Raw genomic sequence first — 22,663 nt, forward strand, 5'->3', positions numbered from 1 at the left:
GGAGCCCGGAAGGCAGCAGGATGGCGGCGTTGGATAGTGACAGCGACGAGGACTTGGTCAGCTATGGGAGAGGCTTGGAGCCACTGGAAGAAGGTATGGGCCTTTAGAAAACAGGCCGGGGGCCCAGGATTCGGGGCGAAACGCTTAACCCTGTGCCGGGCCTTGGCTGGCCCCGGGGCCAAGGCTTCTCACTGCGGGCGCTGGGAACAGCGATGAGAAAGGCGTGCGCCGAGCTTTCGGGGTGCTCACCTTCTGGAGGGACGGCTGAGAGATTCAGTTGGACTGGAAATAGGAAGAAGACGAAGCAAGCTCTTGTGAGAGCGTTGTTTGGGGTGGTCAGGCAATGTCTTTACTAGGAGAGCACGTTTGACCTCAGACTTGAATCAGAGGAAGGAACCCCCCGCACAAAGATCTGGAGAGAGGAGCATTTCAGGCAGAGAGAACAGCAAGTGCAAAGGCTCTGAAGTCGGAGCCAGTCTGGCACATTGAGGGACAGGCAGGACTGGTGTCGGTAGAGCAGAGAGTTTGGGTTTGTATACGAAGTGTAAGACAGTCATCGGGGAGTTCACACAAGTGAGAGATGTATATTTTAAAGATGATTCTGTAGATTTTGAGAATAGGCTTCGCGTTGGGGGGTGGACAAGAGTGAAGCAGGATCAGCAAAAAGGAAGCCTGGAGACGATGATGTCTTGGACTGTAGTGTAGCAGTGGCCTTGGTAAGTAGTAGCCTGGGTTGAAACCTACTTTGAAAGCAGAGCTGATGGAACTTGCTGGTGGAATGTAGGGAAGGGCAAGATGAAACAAGGTTCTCTACCATGTTTCTGGTCTGATCCACTTAATGATTTGATTTGTTCAGTAAGGCCCGGTAGGGACTGATGGCCACGCTGCCTGCGGGACAGACAAAGGTAGCACGGTGGGCTAGGAGTTACTTGTAGACCCTCTGTGAACGAGATCTTTTCCTACACTGACCACATGCTGCCAGGTTGGTTGTACTTCTGGAACATTTCCACTGATGATCCTTTTATTCCCTAAGAACAGTTCTAATTATTAGAAACTTCAGCTGGATACTGGCCCAGCTTCCACCCTCTGCTTACAAAAGACAGGGTAAGGCTAGTCTCCTGAGAGCTTTTCATGTGTTTGGAGACAGGATTTAAATTTCTTTTAATACATCTCTATACCAACCTTAACGCCTTCAGTTCTAGATACATTCACTTTAAAGTCCTCTACCCTAATTTGTTAAAGCCTTTCTCCAAGTATGGGGCCAGAATGTGGATAGAGCAGGGCTGTCCCCACTAGTCACTAGCGTGTACTTCATTCTAGACTGTGTTTCTTTAGACTGTAATACAGCCTAAGATTACATTAGCTTTATTGGCAAATACATCACCCCATGATCTCAAAAAATTTGTTGACAAAGATCCTTTATTGGAGGACTTTCGAATCTAGTTGAGAGCTGTCAACTTGTTTAGAAAGGTCTAAGCCTGCAGAGAATTTTTTAAAGAGTTTGATTTTTTTTTTTAACCAAACAGAAGATTTTCCTGGAAGCAAGATCTCAACAGACTAAGAAAAATGCCTCTTAAAATGACAGCTTGCAGGTTTTTAAAAAAATGCATTTGGAATTAAGGAGACCCAACGAAGATTAAGTGAAAGTGGCAGGTAACAAGGTGGGGATGGGATTACAGGGTAGTTAACACATTTTGTGCTCCCTTGAGGGTGGATACACCTCTGACAGGTCTGAAAAAGAGGATTACTTTGGAATTTCAAAGGTGTATTAACCTAGATGCATACGAACAATGGATAGGGCTTTCTTAAGGCAAAGATAAATCTTTAAAAAAAAAGATTTTTTAAACTTATTTTTTTAGAGAGGGGGAAGGGAAGGAGAAAGGGAGAGAAACATAAGTTGGTTCCCTCTCACTCACCCCCCGTTGGGGACCTGGCCCAAAACCCAGGCATGTGCCCTGATGGAGAATATGAATTGGCGAGCTTTTGGTCTGTGGGACAACACCCAACCCACTGAACAACACCAGTCACAGTGGCGAAGGTAAATCTTTTTCTAAAAAAGTTAAATGCCTGGGGTGTGACTGTCCACCATGACCTGCCTGTTAGGAATTTATGATCAGATCACCCTGTGAGGTCACTGGACTTGTCAGATTTATTGCAGAACCCCTTTTCATCCACAGAACAAAGGTACAAGGTTCTCAGGCACAAAAGTATGTGATGGTAGATAGGAAATAACCTATACAAGCTAACAGGGAGATTTGAGAAGACAGCATGGGGTCCTTTGAAAACTGGTTAGAATTTAGCTATGCAGGGAGAGGACAAGGGTTAAACATGCATGGGTGGTGCTGATTTCTACCATGTCAGGCAGCTGTTGACATCGTTCTATATTTCTGGTCTCACAATTGTTTCCTTGTGAGTGACGTGTTATATGTCAGCTATCAACTACTTGACCTATATTTTTCTAATTCTTCCTGTTTTGTTGTTGCACAAAATCTGAAATGAAGTCTAATGGTCAAACCTTTCTTTCAAAGTGGAAGGAAGGGGCATTTAATTTGTAGATTGTTTTTTTCCTCGCCTAAAATTCATCCTTTAACTTCTCACTATTAGAAAATTTTGAGGATTGATTCATTGTTTCCTAAGCACTTTGAAGTTTAAATGCACTCTGAGTACAGTTTACATTATGACATACTAGACCAATAATCATTTTCACTTCCTGCTTTGAAGTTTTAGTGACAGGTTAGACAAACATTGGTAGAAGAAGGACTCCACTCCTTAATGCTGCTGTCCCTGATAGAAAGGTTTGTTGGCTGCGTGGTCTCACATAGACCCATAGACACATAGGCCCTCTGGCCTGGAAGGAAGCGGGCACCAGTGCTGATCTACTCTTTCCTTAGACATTTTCACTTGGCTCTAGAGTTCTCATCTCCAGCTCATCCTGTATACAGGTTAATTTTAGGACAATTTTCCTCCTCCTTGAAGCTGTGACTCTCCCACTTAAAACTGTCTGTGGCTCCCATCACCCCACAAGACGTACCACAGACCCTGCAGCACCATGCTCAAGGCCCTCTGCAGGATCTTCCCTTCTGGTTTCATCTTCCATGCCTACATTTTTCTGATCCTTCCCTGCCATCTAGTCAGACTAGACTACTATCTCCAAATATCTGCCATTACCCTTTTAGGCTTCTTGTTGGGAACTGTGTCCCTTTCTGCAGCTATCAAATTCTGCTCATGCCTAGGGAGACTGTGATGTTGTGGTCCTTACACATTATCAGAAGAGTCCCTGTACATGCAGGTCTCCTCTGCTGGGCCCTGGGCACTCTGGGAATAGGAACAGCCTTGTGTTTAGTTTTCCCTACCCAGGGTCTAGAACAGGGCTGCTTCCATGACAAGGTCCTCAGTAAACTTTTGGTTGGGGATGAGTACTCCCCATAAGGACATAGTATTGGTGGCATCCCTGGCTTGGAGGCAGAGTTGAGATCTGATTTCAGCTTTGTGCTTATTAGCTGTGGCCCTCAGGGTGGTTACCTAATCAAAGCATTCTTATCAGGGTATGATAAGTGAGATAATGTGTGTGACAAGAAGGAATTAGTTGTTATTTGTAGCAATAATTATAATAGGGCCTGGCTAAAATACCCCCTTCCCCCTAAAGTTTTCCATGCTGTGGTTAGAGGTGGCGCCTCCTCAGGAACCCTGTGGTTGGTCCTTACCTGCTGCCACAGGTTCCCAGTAGTTGTCTGCAGATGTTATCTCCCTATTCAGATCAGAAGCACCTGGAGAACAGAGCAAGAACAGCACCTAGCATTGGCAGGACCTACCCTCTCTGACCTTAACCCAATGGCTCTCAACTGGGGATGATTTTGCCTCCTAGGGGACATTTGGCAATATCTGGAGACATTTTTGGTTGTCATGCTGGAGAAGGGGGAATTGCCACTGTCATCAGTTACTACAGGCCAGGAATGCTGCTAAACATCCTGCAGTGCACAAGACTGTTCCTCACAACAAAGAAATGTCCAGCACAAACTGGCAGTAGGTGCTAAGGTTGAGAACTGCCTTAGCCAAGAATCATGCCAGGTTCACATGCAGTAATGGACTGTGTGTGCTGCATTTCTAAGAAATGGTAAAAATCTTGGCTTGTGGGTCCTAAGTTGTAATTCAGTTCTTTAGAGTGAAATGAAATTGTAGCTGATATTAACTGAGCTTTGCTAAGATCAGGCACTGTACTCAGCTCTCTGCATGTGGTATTTAATCCTCAGCACCACTCTACAAGGTAGTCTCTGTTATTGTCCTAATTTTCTGCGTAAGCCTTAGGGAGATCAAGTAACTTGCCCAGGTTCACAGAGCTAGCAAGTAATAGCATAAGGAGGTTTGATCCCAGATCTGGTCTTCAGAATCTGTGCTCTTGACTACAATACTGTGGATCGAATTCTGGAAATGACTTAGAGACATCATAAGCTACAAGTAAGAATTTTTTTTTACAAGTAATAATTTAATTAAGACAATGAGACTGGAAGTTTCTTTACTTTTTGTTCCATCTCCCAGAAGTAGTACCTGGCTTAATTATTGAAATAACAGGTACCATGGACTTTAGGACACATCTTACTTATCATAAATAATAATAATAATAGTATTTTAAAACTATTTATTGTGTGTCCCTTTTCTTGCTAAGCACTTCACAGGCATTATCTTATTTAATTTGCATAACAGTTCTATGAAATAGTTATCACGATTAGTGTCATCCCCATTTTACAGATTAGGAAATTGAGGCACAGAGAGGTTAAGATGACTGAAGTCCCAGTGCTAGTAAAGGTGGAGTTGGTTTTAAAATCCAGAGTGCCTTTAACTACTGTACAGCTTGCTTTCTGTATTGAATATTTGAAAGTAATTTGATGGTTACTTTTTATTTTAAGTGGATTTAGAATTTTGAATTGGAGTTGATAAAATTAGTAATTGGTATCATAGTACCTGAAACTTGAAACCTAAGGAACTTTTAGACTAGGCTACAATGTATTAAGTTCCTTTGTGTTTGTGTGATGTAGCAACCCAGCACCTATCAGCAAAATAGGAAAAGGAGTAAATTTAAGGAAGAGTAACTATAGAATCAAAAGATTCCCAGAAATAAGGAAACTCTTAAGATTTGGGGAAAATGGGCAGTAAGTACTAAAGGAAAAATTCTGGAGGCAGGGCTGCTGTGAAGTTTCAAAAGAGATACAGAAGTGTTTCTTCTGTTGCAAACTTCATACCATGTACCACACCAGCAATTTGACCTTCGTCATCAGCAGATATCACTTCTATCTGTTTGAGCTCACCTCCTTGACTGATGTAATTCAATTTTCATAATGGAACTTAGTGGGAAAAACAAGCCATTTTTTACTAAAACATTTCTCATATAAATAAAGGATATCTATAATTGTTTTAGAACTATAAAGAACCTTGGTAAAATTTATTGCTTCCTAAGCTCTATAAGCTAATGATGTCTAGGAATAGTAACTTAATTAAAATTATTGTATTTGAAGTTAGAGGAAGTGAACAGTTTATTATATTTAAGAAATGACATTTTCCTTAATTTTTTTCTAATCCACCATCCCCTTCTCTCTTTCTTATTCAAAATATTTTTTTTTAGGTGAAAGACCAAAGAAACCAATTCCTCTTCAGGACCAGACTGTCAGAGATGAAAAAGGAAGGTATAAACGGTTTCATGGAGCCTTTAGTGGAGGGTTCTCTGCTGGGTACTTCAACACTGTTGGCTCAAAAGAAGGTATGATTTTCCTATTTATAGCTATTATATTGCTAAAGTAAGTGATTGAAATATCACAAGATTCTCACTTCCCCACCTCTCTTTTTAAAAAATTTTTGTAACATTTTAGTACTGTACATACATTGTACACTTTTGTGTTCTTGGAACATTTAGAATGTTTCCAGAGTCAATATATGTGTTGTTCATTGATTGCAATCTGAAGGTCAAAGAACTTTTTTCTTCACTTTAAAAAAAAAAAACACCTAGACTTCCGACCAAGATGGAGGCATAGGTAGATACACTTTGCCTCCTCGCACAACCAAAAGGACAACATTTAAATTTAAATTTACAATTTAAAAACAAAAAATCACCAGAACTGCCAGAAAATCAAACTGTATGGAAGTCTGACAACCAGGGAGCTAAAGAAGAAATATTCATCCTGAACGGTATGAAAAGTGGAGAAAGGCAGCTGGGACTGTGAGGACATGTGGCAAAGCGGCAGCTGGCTGACAGGGTGGTCCCACATTTGCATGTGGATAAACTGTGAGGAACAGCTGGGGAGCAAGACAGACCGCACAGTCCAGGGTTCCATTGTGGGAAAAGAAAGCCTCAAAACCCCTGGAAGTAAAAATCTGTGGGGGTTGGGGCAGCAGGAGAAACTACCAGCCTCACAGGAGAGTCCAGTGGAGAGATCCATGGGGTCTAGAACGTACACAAACCCACCTGCCTGGGAATCAGCATTAGAAGGGCCCAATTTGCTTGTGGATGTGGGGGTGGGGAGTGACTGAAAGCGGGCTGAGAGCTGAGCAAGGGGCATTGTTCCCTCTCGGGCCCCTTCCCCACACACAGCATCACAACTCGACGACCTGGGTTGCCCCGCCCTGGTGAATACCTAAGGCTCCATCCCTTCTAACAAACAGGTGCAATGAGACAAAGAAACATGGCCCAAATGAAAGAAAAGATCAAAGCTCCAAAAATAGAACTAAGTGATGAGCAGATAGCCAACCTATCAGATGCACAGTTCAAAACACTGGTAATCTGGATGCTCACAGAATTGGTTGAGTATGGTCACAAAATGGAGGAAAAAGTGAAGGCTACACAAAGTGAAATAAAGTTAAATATACAGGGAACCAACAGTAAAGGGAAGGAAACAGGGACTCAAATCAATGATTTGGAGCAGAAGGAAGAGATAAACATTCAACCAGAACAGAATGAAGAAACAAGAATTCCAAACAATGAGGAGAGGTTTAGGAACCTCTGGGACAACTTTAAACATTACAACATCCGAACTATAGGAATCAAGAAGGAGAGGAGGGAGAGCAAGAAATTGAAAACTTATTTGAAAAAATAATGGAGAGCTTCCCCAATCTGGCAAAGGAAATAGACTTCCTGGAGATCCAGGAAGCTCAGAGAGTCCCAAAGAAGTTGTACCCAAGGAAGCACACACCAAGGCACATCATAATTACATTACCCAAGATTAGAGATAAGGAGAGAATCTTCAAAGCAGCAAGAAGAAAGGAGACAGTTACCTACAAAGGAGTTCTCATAAGACCATCAGCTGATTTCTCAAAAGAAACCTTGCAGGCAAGAACGGGCTGGAAAGAAGTACTCAGGTCATGAAAGAGAAAGACCTACATCCAAGATTACTCTATCCACGATGGAAGGGAAGATAAAGTACTTCCCAGACAATGTAAAGTTAAAGGAGTTCATCATTACCAAGCCCTCATTATGTGAAAACTTAAAGGAGCTTATCTAAGAAAAAGAAGAAGATCAAAAACTATGAACAGTAAAATGACAACAAAGGCACAACTATCAACAACTGAACCTAAAAAAACAAAAATGAAAACAAAAACAAAGCAAACAACTAGAACAGGAACAGAATCATGGAAATGGAGATGGAATGGGGGAAGAATAGGGAAAACAGTACAGGGAGTAAGCAGCATAAATAGTAGGTAAAAAATAGGCAGAAGGAGGTTAAGAACAATATAGGAAATGGAGAAGCCAAAGAACTTATATGTACGACCCATGGACATGAACTAAGAGGGGGAGGGGGGGGTGCAGGGTGGAAGGAAATAAAGGTGAGGGAAAAAATGGGACAACTGTAATAGCATAATCAATAAAATATATATTAAAAAAATAAAAAATAAATAAATTTAGAGAGCTGAGGCTTGCTAGTGGAGGGTCTCAGAAAATGAGACACAGAAATCCAAAATAAATTCTCCTTTTACTTGGCTCAGAAAGTCAGATCTTGGTCGAAATATAAATAAATAAATAAATCCTATAATTGAATGATTAAATGATGATAATGACTTCCATTTGATATTACATCTTGCCATGCTCAAAATACACTCACAGAGATTCACTCAGGTAATATTGTCTCACGTGACTCAGTAACTAAGGAGAACTGGTATCACAGCTGTTTTGTAGATGGAGCCACTGAGAGATCAGAGCTGCTCTCTCTCCTGACATGGGACCAAGCCTTCCCTTGTCAGTATGTGCTCTCAACTGACCCTTTAAATTTAAATTAATTTAAAATTTAATTTAAATTTAATTTAAAATCCGTTAAATTTTTCACATCATGCAATATAATATGTTCTGCATTGATTCAAGTAATATATGTTTTTTAAAGTTTTAACATAGCAACTGGAGGAAAAATGGCTTAAATATCTCAGATATGAATGGAAGATGAACTGATTAACTCATGTATGAATTATTAAGAACAAGATAGGACAGAGTTTTTATATATATATTTAAAAAAATAACTTGTAATATAGTCAGTAATACTGTAATAACTAGGTATGGTGTCTGATGGGTCCCGGACTTATCAGGGGATCATTTCATAAATGTCTAACCATTATGCTGTACACCTGAAACTAATATAATATTGTATGTCAATTGCAATTGGAAAATAAATAAAATAACTTGTACACAACAATGGTAAAATAAAAATGAAAAATAATGTAAGAAAGAGAAAATAGTTGGGGTAAATAGGATAGTTAAATTTCATCCAGAATGTGTAGAGATCAGTTCAGGCCCTGACTGGTGTGGCTCAGTTGGTTGAGCATCGACACACAAGAAGAGGGGCCGTAGGTTCGATTTCTGGTCAGGGCACATAGTTGGGTTGCAGGTTCAGTCCCTGGTTGGTATGGGTACAGGAAGCAACCTGTCGATGTTTCTCACATTGATGTTTCTCTCCCTCTCTTTCTCCGTCCCTTCTTCTTTCTCTAAAAATAAATAAATAAAGTCTTTAAAAAAAAAAAAAAGGTCAGTTCAATGACCTGGCCGGGTAGCTCAGTTGGTTAAAGCTTCGTCCCAATACACTAAGGTCGCTAGTTCGATCCCCAGTTGGGGCACATACAAGAATCAATCAATGAATACATAAATAAGTGGAACAACAAGTCATGTTTCTTTCCCTTCCTCTTTAAAAAAAAAAAAATCCAATGAATGCATGAATAAGTGGAACAACAAATTGATGTTTCTGTGTGTCTATCTGTCTCTTCCCTTACCACTATTCCTCCCTTTCTCTAAAAATTCAATTAAAAAAGATAAGATCAGTTCAATGGACAAAATATTTGAACAGTTTACTCCAGACAAGATAGAAATAATATATGGAATATTTAACCTTATTATTAACATAAGCAAATTAAGATAACTAAGGCACTATTAAAATAGCACACTTATTAAAATGTTTAAGATGGCAGTAGGGTTTGTGAAGAAGGAAGCTCACTAATACATTGCTGATTATTATAATTATGGCTGTGCTGTATGTTATAATTAAAAAATAAGACCAGCTCAAATGATTAGTCAGGTAGACTGTTCTATGTTAATAGACTGGAATATATCTTTACCATTAGGAGTGACAGATTCAAGGACTATGCAGGAATAGGGCAAAGGCTGTAGAAATCCAAAGTGAAGGAAGGTGCCGGGCCCAAGGTATTGCCCAAAAGGGCAGATCCTCACTCTCCTGGGAAATCAGCCTCCCAGGTTGGCCCAGAAACCTGCTTCACCCATCTGCCAAGAGTAAATCTGCCCTGTACTCCTCCATGAGACTCTTGTAGGATATCAGAAAGTGGGTGTCTCATTCTGAGAGAAATCTAAAGAAGTTTATCTGCAGAGGGTTTACAGATACATTTGACCACCAGAGCATTCTCTCGAGGCACGGCACATGCTTGGTGACTATGGATGGACAACAAGGGTGTTAGTTATAGGACTCAGGTTTTTGATGGAGTTGGGGTGCTGGCGTGGCCACTGCCCGCCCTTAGACCAGCCAGGTTGAGTCCGTAGGCCAAGGCAACCTGAATGTGGCTTGATTTGCTTCTGTACCTCTCTTTAGCCATCCTTTCTTGGCTGACTAATGCACCTCGACATAGTCTTTCTTTCTTTTCAAAATTATTTATTTATTTAATTATCACCACCTGAGGATTTGTTTTCATTGATTTTAGAAAGAGTGGAAGGGAGCGAGAGAAACAGCGATGTGAGAAATAAACATTTATTGGTTGCTTCCCATGCATGTCCCGACTGGGGATCTAACCCACAACCTAGGTGTGTGCCCTGACTGGGGATTGAACCCACAGTCTTTTGGTGGATGGGATGATGCTCCAACAAACTAAGCTACCCAGCTAAACTATTGTTTCTTTTCTTTTTTTTTTTAAATTTTAAATTTTTTATTGAACCTAATGGGGTAACATTGGTTTACAAAATTATGTAGGTTTCAGGTATACAATTATATAATTCATCATCTGTACCTTGTATTGTGTGTTCACCAGACATATTATTTCTTTGATACGTCAATTTGGTAGTGTAGGTTGCTCTTCTCCTGGCCTAAGAGTGGTCCTGCCTTTTCAGATGACCTTGCATCCTTCTGCTCAGATCCACTTGTGCTCCTTTCAACAGGTTAACTTTCGATGTATAATTTGATTTCACTTGGTTCTAGATTTTTATGGGGAAGCCCCACTGTATCCACTAAGTTCTGACAACAAGGGATGGATACGGAGATTGGTAAGAAGTTTATGTGGAATCATTACATGTATATGAGCAGTGAGATGGAAAGTCGCCAGGAGCTTGTAGTTATTGGGGCTTTCAAGCCCATACATGTTATTTAATTATTTAGTTATAAACCAAAATGCTACCTAGGATTGTAATGTTCTAAACTCTTTTCTTTCAAGGATGGACACCCTCTTCCTTTGTGTCGTCACGACAGAACAGAGCTGACAAATCTGTTCTTGGCCCTGAAGATTTTATGGATGAAGAGGTGGGTGTGCTGAACTTTAACTGCCAGTTAGCTTGCAGTTGGTTGTTGTAGCACCTTGTCCTTCCCCAGAAAGTTTAATGTATGATTTCCTCTTTGTATGTAAGGCTTTATCTTTTAAGCATTTGGACTATAGAACCCTGTACATCAATGGATGCTCATTCATCAGAGTAGTGTCTTATGCTGGGGGTAGTTTCTGAAGTCAAGAGTGTAGGGGAAAGTCAGGTACAGGCATATCTTGGAGATGTTACTGTGGGTTTGTGGGTTTGGTTCCAGATCACTGCAATAAAATGAATATGGGAATAAAGCACATCATATGATATTTTGGTTTCCCAGTGCTTACAAAAGTTATGTTTATACTCTAGTATAGTCTATTAAGTATGCAATAGCATTATTTATTTAAAAAATACTTTATTGCTAAAAAATGTTAACCATTTGCCATGGTTGGTGTGGCTCAGTGGACTGAGCGCGAGCCTGCAAACTGAGAGGTTACTAATTCAATTCCCAGTCAGGGCACATGCCTGGGTTGCGGGTCAGGTCCCTAGTTGGGGACATGCGAGAGGCAACCAAATCTCTCCCACAATGATGTTTCTCTCCTTCTCTTTCCCCCTCCCTTCCCCACTCTCTAAAAGTAAACAAATAAAAGTCTTTAAAAAAAATGTTAACCATTATCTGAAGCTGTTGGAAAAATGGCACTCATAGACTTGCTCAATGCAGGGTTGCCCCAAAACTTCAACTTGTAAAAAATGAAGTATCTGCAAAAGACAGTAAAGCGCAATAAAACAAGGTATGCCTGTACAGGCAAATGTACTTGAAAAAGCCCCAGTTGCCTCAAAAGCAAAGTATTCATCAAGCCGAGTCTGCAGCCTTTCAAAGTAATTCATGTGCACTGCCCTTTAAGGGACAGTGAGTGACTTGAAAACGGAGTGAAAGGAAGTCATGTACAGGCATCTGAGCACATTGTTAAAGCAACAATGATGGAAAACATCTTAGGGGTAAATGGGGACCAGTGGATTCTAAAGTAGTCCTGCCATTTTGTTTGAAAATTAAACTCCTCTTAACTTAAAACTTAGTCATGGATCCATTTTTGATAAAGATGAAATAACATCGTTAAATCAGCATGCTTTAGGCTGCAGGTAAGAGGCAAGGGGAGATCCCCTTCCTATATGACTAGCATAATCCATAAGGAAACATATCTCATGTAACGAGTGGCCCCTCCAAGATGAAGGAGAGAAACATCGATGTGTGAGGGGTACATCGATGAGTTGCTTCTCGCACGCCCACAACCCAGGCAGGTACCCTGATCAGAAATTGAACCGGTGACCTTTTGATTCGCAGGTTGGCACCCAATCCACTGAGCTGCACCAGCCAGGGCTACATGTTCATTCTTAAAGCAAGGGAAATGGGATGAAATGACTGGCTTAGATAAGACATAAACCCCTATTCCCTCACCTTCCCCGGCCCCAGCCCACATAGCAGGGATGCCACCCACTCCTTCGGTGCACGGGGGCACAGAGGAAGGCAGGTGCAGGGCAATCGCAGGACTCTGTGAGGAAAAGAGGAGGGGCAATGACTGTTAGACAGGCAGCCCACAGCGAATGCAAAAGCACTTAACTCAGAGCCTGATACAGAGGTGCTCACAAGTGCTCTTCGGTTGTGACTCTAAGATTTGCCCGCTTTACACTGACCTTTGAAAATATTGCCTGAGAAGAATAGGTCCTATTATCCTAGCTTGATAGTGCACCGTGGCTCCACCGAATAGCCACGGTAATGCTTCCGTCCTTGGCGTCAGCCTTATTAACTTAATGCAAGGGTTCCAAAATCAGTGTGTAAAGTCAGCCGGTCTTCTGATCCCAAACCCAATATTGTAGTTTTAACTTTGTTTTTTAAAATTAAAGTTGCATGATGTATCATGTTTAATGACTTTACAAATCATGTAAATGATTCTTTCTTTTTTTTTTTTAAAGGATCTTAGTGAATTTGGTATAGCACCTAAAGCGATTGTTACCACGGACGATTTTGCTTCCAAAACCAAAGACAGAATACGAGAAAAGGCCAGGCAGTTAGCAGCTGCTACTGCCCCTATTCCTGGAGCCACTCTGCTTGATGATCTCATAACACCAGCAAAGTGAGAAGAATTTAATTCTGAATTTCTGATCTTGAAATCACTACTTTGCATATGTATGACAGTCTTACTCAGAGAAAGCTCGGTTGCAAGTAGGTCAAGACTTCTTAGTGTATCTTGAGTGCAAAGAGGGGTTTTGCCAAAAGGGTCTTGCACCGTTATTGCACGGCGTGCTCTAGAGCTCAGCCTCATTCTACTCTCTCGTTCTGCATACCTCCTTGGTCTGGTCTTGGACATGTGGCCTGATATCACAGCCTTAGACTGTCATGGTTTCCCGGACCACATGCTTGACAGGGACCATCTAGAGTCCCTATGTGCCCATTCCAAAGCCCCAGGAGAAAAGATATCCGACAACTTCCCCAGCTCCGTCATGCAGTGCATGTCCAGAAGAGCAGGGGGCCCTGCAGTTCTTACATGGCTGAGGGAAAGGGCTCAGGCATGACAAGTATATGAGCCGGGCTGGGACTCAAAGGCTGCTTGCTTCCTACTGTTCTGTAGGGTTATAAAAACACGTTTCTTTTCAATGCCTTGATATCCTAGATTATCTGTCGGTTTTGAATTGCTAAGAAAAATGGGGTGGAAGGAAGGACAAGGAATTGGTCCTCGAGTAAAGAGAAGACCATGCCGACAAAAACCTGGTATGTATGTTGATTGTCATTAATGCTAACCCTAACCCTAACACTTTTTAATGGCTACATGTTTCTAGGAATAAAATTGCTGGGTAGTGTGTGTGTAGTTTAAGCATAATGTGAAATAGCTTTCTGGAATAATTGTACTAGGCTACATTCCCATGAGGAGCATATGAAACTGTTTCCTACTTCTCCCACAATTTAACACGATTTTTTTTTTAAGGTTTATTTTTTTATTTTTAGAGAGAGGGGAAGGGAGAGAGAGAGGGAGAGAAACATCAGTGTGCCAGAGATACACCTATCAGCTGTCTCTCACATGCCTCCAACTAGGGACCCAGCCTCCAACCCAGGCATGTGCCCTGACTGGGAATCGAACCAACAACCTTCTGGTTTATAGGCCGGTACTCAGTCCGCTGAGCCATACCAGCCAGGACTAACATGATTATTTTCTATTTATTTCTTGTCCTTGGTCTCCCCAGCCAGACTGTGAACTCTTGGAGGCAGCATTAATATTTTGGGTTCTTCCTGGTGTTGGAACAGTAGTGGTTACTCATTTCGCACATTGTTGATAGAGTGTAGGTGGGGCAGGTGCTGGTGGAAAACAATTCCTGAGTGATCAGTCTCCCGCCCTAAAGCTGTAGCAGCTTTTACAAGCACAGCCATATACCTCTGAAGAGTGTCAACAAGTCTAGTTTCTGTATTTTCAGTTGCTCATGACTGATGCATTTGAAATCTTTTATAGATCCTGGAGTAAAAATCTATGGCTGTGCATTACCTCCTGGCGGCTCTGAAGGATCTGAGGTACTGTGTGGGGTGACTGATCTTCAGGGTGTACAGTAGCATTTGTAACTTTATGAATGCGAAATTTTATGATTGGAAACAATTTTTAAAATTAATCATACCCCATGACAGTGAAATACCCATATCCTAAAACTATTTTTATATTAGATACTATATTTGGCAATATGCCAGCACCATAGATGTTCTGGCTGTTTAGATTCTTAAAATGGAATTATTTTTATTATTATTTGTTCAGGGACTTGATTTAGTGATTTATAATGGTAGAAATGAAAGTTTGATAATTGTTCTGTTTGGAATTAATCACTGCATTTGAAAATAGTATTTTATAGGCTTACTTTGCACTACGCAGTGACTCACCATCATTCCCCTTTTTAAATAGGATGAAGATGATGACTACCTGCCAGAAAATGTGACCTTTGCACCCAAAGATGTCATGCCTGTGGATTTCACACCTAAAGATAATGTGCATGGACTGGCTTACAAGGGCCTGGATCCCCACCAAGCCTTGTTTGGAACTTCGGGAGAACATTTTAATCTTTTCAGTGGAAGACTTGAGGGAACCAGCAATCTTCTTGGAGATATTGGAGTGAATAAAGGAAGAAAATTGGGAATTTCAGGCCAGGTAAAAGTGTTTCTGTTTTATAAACATGGAACCATTTACAAGAGAGAATACTTTCCTTATATTTGCCCCATAGTAGGCACTTATTGATCAACTACACGAAGACTTTGAAGTGGTTGTATTTTCCTAAGGATCTTTTCTGAAGACATGTAAAGTACACCTTCCTTATTTTAAAATATGTACTCCTCAGATCCTGTGACCTATGTTCTTGGTGGAGTTTCTGTGTTCTTAGGAGTGGGGACTGGTCTTTCGCACCTTTGTGGGGCTGCACAGAAAACCACACTTACCCCTTTCTTTTAGTTAGTAGTTGTATTTCAATACTCTCCTTCCCTTGAGAATGCCTATACCTTTCGTCCCTCTCAGGCACACCTCTCCTGAACTCTAAGGGTCTCCACAAGACTCGCAACCAGGGGAGCAGTGGGCAGCAGCAGCTTGTCCTGGGCCAACCGCCTGAAACTGTCTGCACAGCCCCTTTACCCTGACTTCCCAGTGAGCCAGAGCAGCCCCGCCTCGGCTCTCCTGTTGCTTCTTCTGTCCTAAGTCCTTCTTTGTTTCACTGTCCCCAGATTTAATAAATGTAATCTTAAAAAAAAAAAAGTTGAATTTCAATCTGCCTCTCCAACTTCAGGTCCAAGTTTGACTACCTCTCAGACTGATTTCTAGTGTTGCTAGCCCTAAGTTCTTGGGAGTGTAGGTGCAAGTTTCCCTTGGGAGACTTGCTTTGTGTCTTTGAGGAGGTGGAGAGCTTTCCCTCATTGCCTGCCCTCTCAAATTGAATCAGAGGTTCTTTCCTAAATTGTATTTAGAAAATGTCATTATTACCTTTTCTTTCTAAGTTATATTTAGAAAATGTCATTATTGCTTTTTTAAATTTTTTAAACAAAAAGGGATACTTTTTGGAGATCATTTCCTACAAGGATTAGGAGTTCTTACAGGAGCTGGAAGAGTAGTGGTGGTCTTCAAACCCTGGTCACTAGCTCTGTCCCCAGGCCATATTGAACAGTAGATGAACACTCTTCCTTTCTTCTTTTGGAGGCCCCATTTCCCCTCCTGCACTGCTGCTTGCGTGTGTTCTTTAGTCCTCTGCCTGCACTAGAACCCAGACCTATAGCTGCTATGGGACATGCCCTTCTCTTCTGGTCATTGTAATCCAAAGGACTTGCATCAGTATGGTGATCTGGGTCTCTCATCTTTCTCTCTTGGTGATCTTACAGTGCCAATGTAGCCTGTTCAATTACATCCTTAAAGTAGCTTTATCCCTCAATGCAGACATACCCTAAAACCTGTAATTGCTGTTTGAAACCTTGTTTTTGAAGGCTTTTGGTGTTGGTGCCCTGGAAGAGGAAGATGATGATATCTATGCCACAGAAACTCTCTCCAAGTATGATACCATTTTGAAGGACGAGGAGCCTGGAGATGGACTGTACGGATGGACAGCACCCAAGCAATATCAAAGTCAGAAAGGTGATTCCACTCTGGCTGGTGTGGCTCAGTGGATTGAGTGCTGGACTGTGAATCAAAGGGTCGTAGGTTCTATTCCCAGTCTAGGGCATATGCCTGGTTTGTGGGCCAGGTGCACAAGAGGTAGTCACACATTGATGTTTCTCTCTTCTCCCTCCTTTCATCTTTCTAAAAATAAATAAATGAAATCTTAAAAAAAAAAAAAAGAAAGAAAGGTGATTCTAGAGACCTGCAGCTGATGAAGGACAAGTGTCAGGTTATCAGGAAGAAGGGATTGCAATATTGATACTGCAGAGGCAGCCTCAGCAGGGTAGGGGGTTGTTGGTCAAACATGCGGAGTGAGAAACAAAGTAGGAAGAAGAGAGGCCCAATGTGGGAAGTAACATAGATGTGGGATTTGGAATCGTCAAAGCCAAAGCCAGTTATCAAGACAGGGCCAAGGAGAGGAGGAAGAAGAGGTCTGGAATCAGAGAAGGAGCAAATGTGTGGACAGGTGCTCAGGTTGCAGGTCAGAGCTGGCACTGGGTCAGAGGGAAGCACTCCCAGCTTGAGGAGTAGGGAGGTGGTCATAGCAGGCCAACTCAAGCAGTAGGTCCGAAGGCCAGGTATGGTGCTTAGGTGATAGGAATACTGAGAGCGGTAGCAAGATGGAGCCAGTCTATCTTCTGTTGGGACTCCTTGCTCTTAGGGGGGATCTTATTGGGCTAAGAGATGGATATCTCTCAACACAAGCTGAATTTCAAGTCAGAATCTATAGTGATTCAGAAACTAGATAGTATTTCAGTTTTTCAATCCAGGGAGGAGACTGAAATAGGTATTAGTAGCATGTAATGTGGAATCCATCAGACCTGGATTTGGATGGTTGCTTTTTTCTGCTCAGCTGTGTGGCCTTGGGCAAGGCTAGTAATCTCTCTTGGCATCATTTATAAAGTGAGCATTTATTAAGAGTGGTCTGGGGGTTATTGGGAAGATTAAATGGCATAACTCTGTGTTTGGCACCTGCCTCAAAGACTGAAAAGTGGCACCTACTCTTCTTTGGTTACAATAGTAACAACCACCTAAATAAAGTAAGGAGGCAAGAGCTGAGCTTAAAACAATCTTTTCAAACATTTTTAGCCATAGTCAGATAAAATTGGATATAAGTCTTATAGAATACATCTAAATCCTACATGTTAAAATAATCTAAGCACCACTACCCAAAATAATGTCTATTTCACATTTCTAGAACAGAAAAGGCAGTTGCAAAACAGGGTGGGCATTTTTAAGGGGTAGTTTGCTTGATGGTTGTGAATGCAAACTCTGAAGAGAGATTGCCTGGGTTCCATTCATCAGCTGTGACCTTGGACAAGCTCCTCACCTCTCTGTGCCTTGGCATCCTTGTCTGGACAATGGGCATGGCAATGGCACACCTATCGCACAGAGGTTTCTGTGTACATAGAGGGCTTAGAGCTTGCCTGGCACACAGCAAGCACTCTGTAGGTGTGAGCGGCCTCTCACCATCATCACAAAAAGAACCAAGGGCTTTACACAACATGCTGGAAGGGTATGCGCCTGAGTATTAGTTGGTGTTACTTCTGGGTGATAATAAGCCTACTTTTATTATCTCCCTTTCCTTACCTTTATATTTTCAAAAATTGCTACTCAGACTATGTGTCATTTTTACAACTTAAAAGAAGTTATATAATATACTTGTATATTAATGTTATGATAATATAGATTACATGAAATATGCTAATTATTATGCTTATTTTTAATTATATTATATCAATATATCAACACAATGCTATTTTTAGCAAAATGTTATTTGCTAATAAGTACACATACTTAAATCTGCCCTCCAAGCCAAATCTTTGGTTTTTCCTTTATGTAACAGTTTTGCCTGACTGATCCCCACCCCTTTCCACACCAAGCCTGAGCAAGTGTCTGTCCCTGAGCTCCCAGCCCCCCCCTTACTCGCTCTCCGCTGTTGTCCCCTCTCCAACAGCCGCCTCTTCTCCCCCACCACTAGGGCCACAACATCATAGCTTTGACCTTATGGTTTTTCACTGAGTGAATCTATAGTTAGCTGGTCTTAATGGTTCATTTTTCCATTGTTCTTATTTTTTCTTTGATCCATAGGGCTATAATAAATATCCTTATGGCTCTTTATGTACATTTGCTGGATATTTCTTCAGAATATTCATAAAAGTAAAATTTCTGGGTTTTAAAAGAATACAAAATAGCAAGAATGTGAAATTTAATCCCAAATCACGATACAGAATCTTAGGAACTTCCAGAAGCTGGTACAAAAGTTCAACAGGAGTTAAAGTACGAAGTGATTTTGTGGGCAAGGGTAGTTACCTGTTGTGCAGCAGTCTGTGTGGCAGAAGGCTTCAGTCCCACCTGCACTGTGAGCAGCTGGGCTGGCTTGAGGACTAAACATCAGCTTGTGTCAGTGCTCATTGGTGGTTATGGGGAGGTGGCTTTTGACTACAGAAAATGCAGTTTGTGCATATGGAGTTTTGACAGAATCATTGTGCACAAGAAATACTTGATGATCAAAAGAGGCTTTGTCGATGGGGTTATCTCTGTAACCAGTGGACCCTGGCTTCAACTCAGAGGGCGTTGGTCATTTTGTGTCCTGAATTAGTGATCTTTATCTCTTGTTAGAATTTCATTTGAGAAAGACAAAAGTACCTTTTAATTTGTAGTAGGATTAGATTACTGGCTGACCTGGTTGTATTGCCTCTTGTACCTTATTTGGATGGTGGCTAAGGAAATTGGGAGGTAGTCTCCCCAAGGTTCCCTACCTAGTTTCACAGAATGATTTTTACTTTTAAAAGTTTTTTAACTTTTAAAAGGTTTTTCTTGAGATCTTTTACTCCACAGATTATATTTTTGGTGCCCCTTATCTCAGGCCCTCACGCGCTTTTTCTCTCTTGGAGGGCCATAGCCTTGGGTCCGGGACAGCCTGATCAGCTGTGGATGGTGTGGGCCCAGCTGCCAGCGTCAACTGAGCTATTTCCTTTTTTATTGCTATCTCTGTGTGATATCATGTGTGACATGTAGTATTTATATTCTTAGAGATAAAAAACTGATGTCTTTTGTTTTATTCTTATCTAAGCTTATGAAATTAATCAATGACATCATTTTGTAGAATCAGAAAAAGATCTTCGATACATTGGCAAAATATTGGATGGATTTACCTTGGCTTCTAAACCTTTATCTTCTAAGAAAGTAAGACTTTTTTTTTTTTTTTTTTTTTTTACTGGTTTAGTACTAAAAATATTTGCTATGTAATCTGAGTGATTATATTAACAACTGGAATAATAAGGAAATTCTGTTTCCACAAAACCACCCTTGTTCTAGTGATTGTTAAGGAAAATGTATTCCGTTATTAGAAATGTCGGTCAGTAGCCACATTGTGTTCAAGATAGCTGATGGCTTACCTTTTAAATCTAAACTTCGAGTGGTTATTTCCATTTAAAAAAATTTGTATTAGATGGGTGGGAGAATGGAATTGGTGAAATCCTCGGGACAATGTAACTTACGGAAAAATAGAAAACTTTCAAAAAGCTGTAATGACTCACAGCCCTGACTCCTCAATGCTGTGAGGCATGTTCACCACTGTGGGCGAGGTTCCCTGGGTGAGCAGAAGGGAGAGAAGCCGCGTACGTGCAGGTCAAGTCTCGGGAGAGCTCCATGCGCTTTTCAGATAGTCCTGTTTTGATGAGATTTTGTTACAGCTTGGGCCAAGTGGTGCTCTTTAACACCCCTCAGAGTCACCTGTTCTAGGAGACCATCCCAGTTTAGTTGTGGGTGCTGATAGCTCAGGAGGGGCGCTTGGCCATTTGCCCTGTTGGCATCCTTTTTTTAGGTTGCCCCACACTGTAATGGGCTTTTGGTTTTTTATTCAGCAAACACTCATTGAGCCCCTCTGGCTTGGCCTGTGACCCTCGAGAGCAGGGCAGCCAGGAGCAGCACTGCCAGAGGTACTACATTTGGTATTGCAGTGGCTATCATTGGTTTGGTGGTGACACCTAACGTGGTGTTATAGTGGGCATAATATATTCAAAGCAGTGTTGGGTGCTTAGTAAACTGCTATTATTATCAGCAATGTCAACTATGTCAAAGGAGAATGAGAGTTTTTTACATTTATGCAAGGGGAGCATAAAAAATGGTTGTCCTCATTCGACTCAGGGTTCAAGGATAAATAAGACAAAGTCCTGACCCCCCCCGGTAGCTCCTATTCACTGAGGGTGTCAGACAGACAAATACAGTATAGGACAGTGTGTGGAAGTGGACCGACAGGCACTAGGGGTTCCTGAGGGGCGCCTCACTGGAGTAGAGCTTTGGGCATGAGCGATTCAGAAGAGGGCTGTGTTCTAGTTTTTCACAGTCAGGCAAGTTTTCTAAGTATGTGGCTATGACCCTCACCTCTGAAATGCTTTGAATCTGATGGAGAATATGAAAATATTTTTGTGTATGCAACCCTTTTCTGTCATGATCCTCTGGATTTTTGTGTCTTGGTATCATGAGAGTGTTTGCTGGCTGATCGGGATTCTGTTTTTCAGAGAAGGTGGTCAGGCTAAGACAATAAAAAATGTGATTTCCTAACAGTGGTAATACCACTCTTTTATGGATTTTCAGCGTGCCAGGTGCTGCCCCCACCCATGTCCCTGGGAACCACCTGGGAACCTTACAAACTGGGAAGCTTGGGAAACTCCAGTTGTTGCCAACTCTGTGGGGCGGGACGTAGACATCATTACTCTTAAAAGCCTCAGGTGAGCCCAGTGTGCAGCTGGGGCCAAGAACTGCTGCCAGAGCGCATTCAGTGCTTCAGTGGCCGCAGAGCTCAGAGTTTCAGGCAGCTGGAAAATCTAGAAAACAACTTAACGTTTGTTAGACCTAGTGCAAGAGAGACCATTTAGCGCAGTCATTTAAAACTATCTAATACTCTCTTTTAACTTATTTGTTCTGCCATTATTAGTGTCCAAATTTCCCGAATATTATATTCAATTTCAGTTCAGTCAGCTTTTAAAAATACCTCATAAAAAAAATGAGGCCTGAAGTTCCAATTTGGAACTGAAACATAGCCAGAAAAAATATTGAATTTAAAAGTAACTTACTTAAAAACATTCTTTTTTTCTACACCTTGAACTGTACTTTTCTAAAATTTCTGATTTACAGTGGGCTAGTTCTGCACGTGGGCCTGTACCTCGTGTTAGCTAATGTCATCGTTCTTGTTCTTATAAAACATGCATATTAGCATCTCTGTGTAGATGTGGGCAGGGGTGATATGAAAAATGTCTGGTTATTAGAATAGTGTGGATCTGGTGACCCTCCAGATCCAGAGTGGATGTGGGTGGGGCACCTGGACAGTCTGTTCCCAGTGCTGCCTACCTTCCTGCTGAATGTTAGCCGGGGAAAGGCTGGGGTTGATAATGCTCAGAGGTAACAGGTTTTCTTTGTTAAATCAAACATGATCATCTTGTAGCACTTATTTTCGGAGTTTTATTTTTTTTTCATAAGATTTATCCACCACCTGAATTGCCAAGGGACTATCGACCAGTGCATTATTTCAGACCTGTGGTAGCTGCAACCTCAGACAACTCCCACTTACTTCAAGTATTATCAGAGTCAGCTGGAAAGGCAATACATGACCCAGGGACACATAGTAGGCACCAGCTGAATGCCTCCAAGCGGGGAGAATTGCTAGGAGAAACACCCATTAAAGGTATGTATCATGGCGAAGATTAAAATCATTAAATTTATAATAATTTGAGTGAACAAAATCAAATGGAAAGATGTTTTCCCATTGAAATTTTTTCCATGATTTTGCATCCCCAAACTGTGGGAATAAAATTGTTTATTGTGAATGGCACACATAAGTGTACATCCTTTACTTCTTAAGACTTGTTTCCCACCATCAGTTGAGTTGTGCTGTTGAAATTACAACCCTTGTCTTAAGATCAGCCGTTTTCAGATTTTAATAATTGTTCAGGAATATGGTGAAGACCAGGGTCATGAGTACCCTCACTTTCTCTGCACAGCCTGAGAACGTAGGATT

General features: G+C 41.4%; 1 protein-coding gene across 2 annotated transcripts in view; it reads left to right on the top strand.

Annotated features, from left to right (window-relative positions):
- The window catches only part of GPATCH1 (G-patch domain containing 1), a 38,410-nt gene continuing 15,747 nt past the window's right edge, over nt 1–22,663 (top strand). For both annotated transcript variants that reach the window (XM_054588983.1, XM_054588982.1), the window contains exons 1-10: nt 1–93; nt 5,618–5,752; nt 10,897–10,982; nt 12,947–13,107; nt 13,645–13,742; nt 14,476–14,534; nt 14,914–15,156; nt 16,470–16,617; nt 19,751–19,830; nt 22,126–22,330. In XM_054588983.1, the coding sequence (XP_054444958.1) occupies nt 21–93; nt 5,618–5,752; nt 10,897–10,982; nt 12,947–13,107; nt 13,645–13,742; nt 14,476–14,534; nt 14,914–15,156; nt 16,470–16,617; nt 19,751–19,830; nt 22,126–22,330 (1,288 nt within the window). In that variant the 5' untranslated portion in view covers nt 1–20. The remainder of the gene's footprint in view (nt 94–5,617; nt 5,753–10,896; nt 10,983–12,946; nt 13,108–13,644; nt 13,743–14,475; nt 14,535–14,913; nt 15,157–16,469; nt 16,618–19,750; nt 19,831–22,125; nt 22,331–22,663) is intronic.

The sequence above is a fragment of the Pteronotus mesoamericanus genome, unplaced genomic scaffold (genome assembly GCF_021234165.1).
Source record: "Pteronotus mesoamericanus isolate MK-2021 breed Mesoamerican mustached bat unplaced genomic scaffold, CSHL_Meso_final scaffold_165, whole genome shotgun sequence".
Taxonomy (NCBI): Eukaryota; Metazoa; Chordata; class Mammalia; order Chiroptera; family Mormoopidae; genus Pteronotus; species Pteronotus mesoamericanus.